Below are 6,517 nucleotides of genomic sequence, written 5' to 3'. Positions count from 1 at the left end.
GGGCCCCTCAGCTCCGGGCTGTGCTTGGCAGCTGGGATAGTGAGGAGGGACAGGAGCGAGGCCGGGGCGCGTGGCCTCCTTCTCCCTCCCTGCCGGCCATGGCCAGGTGGGTCACTCCCTTCTCCCAACGCCTCCTTTTTCTTAGCACCACCAGTCCTGGGGTCACCAGCACCCCGGGCTCTGCTAATTCTACTGTTCCCCTTGTGAAACCCACACACGAATAAACAGTCCTGCAGGGAATCACGTGTGAATGTGCCCTCTGTCTCCCGTGGGACCCTGGTCTGCAGGGACCCCGGAAGGGAGGGATTTGAGAGTCACTGAGTCGAGGCGATCAGTCAAGCCTCCAGCGCAGAGGAATGTCCCGAGGAGAGACTACGTGGGGGGGAAGGGGGGGCGTCCCCCCAAGGCTTCGTGAAAGCAGAGAAGGTGCAGGAAGGCTTCACGGGGACCCGAGGACAGGGGTGTTCTAGGGATGGGACAGCACAGCTGGGAACACAGCTGAGACACCCCGGGGCCGGGGGTGGAGTCTTGTCCAAAACTCAGAAGCAGCAGCAACTGAAACCAGACCAGGGAAGCCGTCTTGAGAACAAGTTCGTGGTGTGTCGGACGGTCTACAGGCTGGCAGTGCTCCAGCCCAGCAGTGAGACGGGGCTCAGGGGCCACGGTCCAGGTGAAGAGGGAGGAGCAAGCTGTTCAACCCCCGCTGGCCACCACGAGGGGCTTCCAGGCAGAGCGGGCTGGTGGAAGGTGGGGACCTCCCACCGTTTTGGGAAGACGACAGGTGTCTTTCAGGATTTTCAGAAACCAGGATTAGGAACAAGAGCACAGATCACAGAGGTCACTACGCACCTGCCACGTCGGCCAAATCGAAAGTCAGACGTCGTCAAGTGACGGGCAGGTGGGGAGTCGTGACCGTTTCCCACCATGCGGAAAAGCAGCCGCTTTAAAAAATAACCCACCGCTCCCAAGACACCTGCAGGCCCCAGACCTTCCAGCCGGGCAGTTACTTCCTCTCCCGGGTGTGTAAGCCGAGACCGTGGGCACTCGGACCCAGTGCCCATGCGGCCTTGTTCATAATCACCCCAAGGCTGAACACCCCGCACCCCACCGAGATCTGGTGAGTCCACACACACAGCGTGCTAAGTTCACAGCGAGGACCCTCTGGGAGCCCGGGCCGCCGCGCGACGCACCCACACATTCACCTCACAGACGCACGCCGCGCGACGCACCCACACATTCACCTCACAGACGCAGCACTGAGTGCAGAAAGTGGGTTCCCAGAAGCAACCGCTCACATGATTTTCAACCTTTTTTTTCGTGGCACAAACACACACTAATTACTAAGGTCAGTGCCCCTGACTAAATACAACCATTTCATCTCATGGCACAAATAAATTAGTTACTAAGGAAGAAGAGGCCAGGCCCCTTTTTCTTTAGTAATTAGTTTATGAGTGCCTAAGAAACAAAGGTTGAAAATCACAAGCCGGACGGTGAGGTGTCTGCTGTCCAGGAGGCTGTGCAGGTGGTCAAGCCAAAGAAAGGACGAAGGAAAATGGCCACAGGAGCCAGCGTCATTGTGACCTCGGGGCGTGAGGGGGGGGACGGGCTGAGGAGGGAACAGAGGGTGCTGTTTACTCATCAAGTGTCGGTAAGTCTACGGACACGTGTGCGATCACAACTGCTTCCATGTGGGACATGCGTGCGTTCACAACTGCTTCCATGTGAGACACGCGTGCGATCACGACTGCTTCCATGTGGGACATGCGTGCGTTCACAACTGCTTCCATGTGGGACACGTGTGCGAGCACGACTGCTTCCATGTGAGACACGCGTGCGATCACGACTGCTTCCATGTGGGACACGCGTGCGATCACGACTGCTTCCATGTGGGACACGCGTGCGAGCATGACTGCTTCCATGTGAGACACGCGTGCGATCACGACTGCTTCCATGTGGGACACGCGTGCGAGCACGACTGCTTCCATGTGGGACACGCGTGCGATCACGACTGCTTCCATGTGGGACACGCGTGCGATCACGACTGCTTCCATGTGGGACACGCGTGCGATCACGACTGCTTCCATGTGGGACACGCGTGTGAGCACGACTGCTTCCATGCACACGTGTGTTCCAGACGCCCGTGCAGAGGACATACCTTGTCATTGTCTTCTGAATTCACAGAGAGCGTCTCTTGACGATGCCAAGAGAAGTTCTGGGGAAGGGTTGGCACGTGAGCCAGAGCGCACCAGGGGAGCAGCATCCTCCGTGGGACGTGGGACACTCCCGTCCTCTGTGGGACGCGGGACGCTTCCCGTCCTCGAGGGGACGCAGGGGACAGCGGAGCGCCGGCGGAGAATGAGCAGAGAGGAGAAGACCATCGAGGCGGTCAAGGGCAGGGGAGCCCAGGTGGCCGGGGGGGCCGGATGTGCCACCACGGCTTCCACACGTGCACGGGGACGGGGGCAACGACAAGCAGGATACGGCAGACAGATCACACCAGTGAGAACCTCGGGGCGCGCCTCCTGACTTGAAGAGAAGCGGTTCATACCCGGGTCTTCCGCGGGGGGAGTTCGCACACGGGAGGACGGAGAACAGCAGCCTGGACTTGAGAAGGACAGAAACGTTTCTGAGGATGACACCGGCATGCATGGGAGCCGGCCTCGTGAGCAAACCGTCACCGAAGTGAGCTTTACTGGACCGGAGGGAAAAACCAGGTAAGAAAGAGGCGAAGGGAGCATCGTTCCCCAAACACAGAGAGGTGGCCGCCGGCCCGGCAGTTACTTTTTAAATTTATTTTATTTCTAAAACGAATGAAGGTCATCTTTCTGCATTCTGTCAGATAAAAGCGACAGCAGCAGGTTTGACTCTGAAGGAGCGAAGCTAAGTTCAGCCCAGTCTCCCATCTGCAGGCAGGTGCGGGCGAGGTGAAGGGATCTGGTTCTGGTTTTTGTTTTTTTGTTTTTTATGAAGGGTTTCCAGGGGAGACAAATGAAGGCTGACACCCCACAGATGGGGGAGAGTGGATGCCTGCACAGGTGGCCCAAGCGGTGGCCCCATGGCCAGGCCCGGAGATCACCTGTCGAGTCAGGAAGGTCCCTTTCCTCCACCCCCAAAGTCAGAGGAGCGAGGTCGGAACAAGAGGCTCGCCTGAGAGCTGTCCAGGTGACCAGAATGGCACAAGGAGTCAGCCAGAAGTGACAGAAATGTTTCATCCCTGCTACACAGGCACTGGGGTTTGTATGAAGACCCCCCCGAGTGACAGGGCGTTGCTCTGTGGCCCTAGACCAGGTGCCAAGCCCAGGTGGACTCTGTCCCTGACAGAGCTGTGCCTCCCCAGCCCCACGGATCCCTCAGTATCATGGCTCCCACAGCTTCCTCATTTCCCCCCATGGCTCCCACTACCTCCCATGGTTCCCTGCCCCCCCCCTCCAGCCCGGTTCCCACATCCCCACATGGCTGTCCCCCCATCCCCCCCCCCCCCGGTTCCCACGCCCCATTGGCTGGCTTCCCGAGCTCCCTCTTCAGATTGGCGGCAGCAGACACCACGGGTGGGCTCTGGGGCCCCCGGGACCAGCTGTGCTCCTGGACCACCCAGCTGATGCTGGGCTCACCACCAATTACTGCGTCTGCTTGGCTGGCTTCTATCTCCGCCCTGTGTAGTCAACACTCCCGACCTTTCCCGGGGACCAGGGGTCACAGCTGAACCAATTAGTTTGAACCAGGCCATTCCACACTTAATAACACCCCGCACGGAGAGCTCTCCTCAGAGTCGGTACCCTGTCTCCCGGACGCTGACGGATCAGCAGCGTTTTATTTTGGTTTATGTTGTGCCTGCCCTTTGAAGGGGGTTGAGGTGGGAAGGGAGTGCTGTCTCCCCAGGGGGAGTAATTAAAGTTCTCCGGTTCTGAGCCACATTTAACGAGGCTAATGGTCCGAGGGAGCCAAGTCCCTGCAGCGGGATTAGTGAGGGTGCAGAGTCCAGCCGCCCTGGCCACCTGTGTGGGGGGGAGTCCAGGCTCAGTGCCATCTCGGCCACCACGCCGGCCACCGTGAAAGGGACCGATACAGACCCCTTCCTTCCAACAGTCGTTGACCGTGCCTGCAAACAGGACAATCACGGACAGTGACTGCTGTCTGAGGTTAGAATGCAGGACGTGCATTGGACACCAGCCTCTCTGCTGACCCTCACAGGGGCTCCGTGGATGGGCAGCGCTCACTCCCCCGTGGCCACTCCAACGGCTCATCCAAGAATGATCTTTGAAGAATTATTTTAAGTTTTTACTACTAGGGGATGTTCATGAAAATATCGTAATATTTTTAAGAACTGTTATTTCCTTCCTTCTTCACTGCGAGCCTGCCCGGTTGACCTCCCCTCGGTCCTGCCCATGAGGAGAAGGCAGAACTCCCTCCCCCCCCGCCCCGCCACAAGGACAGGTCCCCCACTGCCACCAAACCCCCCAGGTCGCCTGGGCTCTCTGATAAGGTGACTGTCTCGAGAAACCCTCAGAAATAGCGCAAGTCGAAGGGTAGATCAGACACCTGGACGTGCAGAGACGGAAAGTTCGACTCTTGATACAAAATACACAACAGAGCAAAACAGCAGGCGATGTTGTGACGTCCTGGACATAAAAACTGGGGCATTTCTCTCAGGTCGCATTTGTAAAGGGCCTGCTGCCACTTGCTGCCGCCGAGCCGGGTAACGTGAGGGTATCGTTAGCGATAGAACTATTTAGTTATGTTCCGCTTACTTCAGCAGACAGACCCCAAGCTCAGGATTTGCCCTAATTTCTGCCTTCTGGAAAACCTGTCAGATGGTTAATTAATTTATTTTAAAACTTTATTTAATTTCTTTATACCAACACAGACCTCTGCGTACTTTTGCGTAAATGGGACTCGTGTGTCTTTTTTCTCTTCGTCCTCCGCGTGCTGTTGCCAGAGGCTCCCTTCCCTCCAGCCCAGGAGGTGAGGCCAGGCGCGTCGCCGTGGTAATTCAGGATTTACGTGGCCTCCGTGCACAAAGTCCTTGAGCCACACGGCTGCCCCGGGCCTACCCTTGTCTGGTGCTGACGTGCCCACCGTGAGGCACAGCGGGACCTGCACACGTGGCCCACAGAAGGGGGCTCCCGAGTCCCCAACTCCCCAGACTGTGGGCTCCAGAGCTTGAAACTGCTTCGAGCCATCATTTGAAACAGAGTATGACACAAGTGAATGTCACTGGCCTTCCAGGGTCCTCTGACCAGCCTCCAGGTGTCCTCTAGGCCCCCCCTCATTTGTATAGAGGGCAGCACCAGAAACCGACTCCTGGTGTGGTTGTGTGGACAGGGAGACAGGGTGTAGGCGCAGCACAGGGCCCGTGCCTGACATGGGGACCCCATCATCTCAGCCCCTCGTTTCCACTGTGTGTCTGAGGACTGCTGAACCGGACACTTCGGTAGGAAGGAATGACTTGGTTGGCCGGATACCTACGTGTTTGCATCTGCCACAGCCTTTCCTCTCCTTTATTGCCCGGTCTGCCCAGATGCCCACGCACCCACCCATGGGCACGAGTGCATCCCAGCAGGAAGAGATGGAAGATGACAGGGACACGGGATCTGTAACAGCTACATCCCCGCCCCCACAGCTACGTCCCCGCCCACCACAGCTACGTCCCCGCCCCCACAGCTACGTCCCCGCCCCCACAGCTACGTCCCCACCCACCACAGCTACGTCCCCGCCCACCACAGCTACGTCCCTGCCCCCACAGCTACGTCCCGCCCCCCACAGCCACGTCCCTGCCCCCACAGCCACGTCCCCGCCCCCACAGCTACATCCCCGCCCCCACAGCTACATCCCCGCCCCCACAGCTATGTCCCCGCCCCCCACAGCTACGTCCCTGCCCCCACAGCCACGTCCCCGCCCCTACAGCTACGTTCCCGCCCCCACAGCTACGTCCCCACCCCCCACAGCTACGTCCCTGCCCCCACAGCTACGTCCCCACCCACCACAGCTACGTCCCCGCCCACCACAGCTACGTTCCCGCCCCCACAGCTACGTCCCCACCCCCCACAGCTACGTCCCCGCCCACCACAGCTACGTTCCCGCCCCCACAGCTACGTCCCCACCCCCCACAGCTACGTCCCCGCCCCCACAGCTACGTCCCCGCCCCCACAGCTACGTCCCCGTCCCTACAGCTACGTCCCCGCCCCCACAGCTACGTTCCCGCCCCCCACAGCTACGTCCCGCCCCCCACAGCTACGTCCCCGCCCGCCACCCAGCCTGGTCCCCAGCAGACAGGCGCGGCAGAGGGCGCCCAGAGCGTGCAGACAGCTGGGAGCCGCCTCAAGGTGACAAGTCCCTTATGTGCTGGGAGGGCCACCTGGGAGTGGCGTGGCCCCTGCTCCATCTGGCTGATGGACTGCAGTGAGATGAGTGCCCATCACCCTCCCAGGTCCGTTCCTCACCCCTGGCCCCAATGTCATTGCACTCAGACAGTGTAATGTCCAGAGCTGGACACTGGACTATCCGCCAAGGTAAATTT

General features: G+C 59.4%; 1 protein-coding gene across 1 annotated transcript; it reads left to right on the top strand.

Annotated features, from left to right (window-relative positions):
* Positions 1 to 5,518: 5,518 nt before the first annotated feature.
* Positions 5,519 to 6,403, top strand: LOC136329715 (uncharacterized). Its single transcript, XM_066266378.1, has one exon. It carries the CDS (start codon positions 5,519 to 5,521, stop codon positions 6,401 to 6,403), a length of 885 nt encoding a protein of 294 aa, XP_066122475.1.
* The last annotated feature ends 114 nt before the right edge of the window (positions 6,404 to 6,517 follow it).

The sequence above is a fragment of the Saccopteryx bilineata genome, chromosome 3 (assembly GCF_036850765.1).
Source record: "Saccopteryx bilineata isolate mSacBil1 chromosome 3, mSacBil1_pri_phased_curated, whole genome shotgun sequence".
Classification (NCBI taxonomy): domain Eukaryota; kingdom Metazoa; phylum Chordata; class Mammalia; order Chiroptera; family Emballonuridae; genus Saccopteryx; species Saccopteryx bilineata.
The sequence above is the reverse complement of the archived record's forward strand: the minus strand, read 5'-3'. Positions and strand labels throughout refer to the sequence as shown.

Excerpts from the sequence above, each read along its gene's own strand:
- LOC136329715 (XM_066266378.1), top strand. The coding sequence starts at position 5,519 with ATGCCCACGCACCCACCCATGGGCACGAGTGCATCCCAGCAGGAAGAG.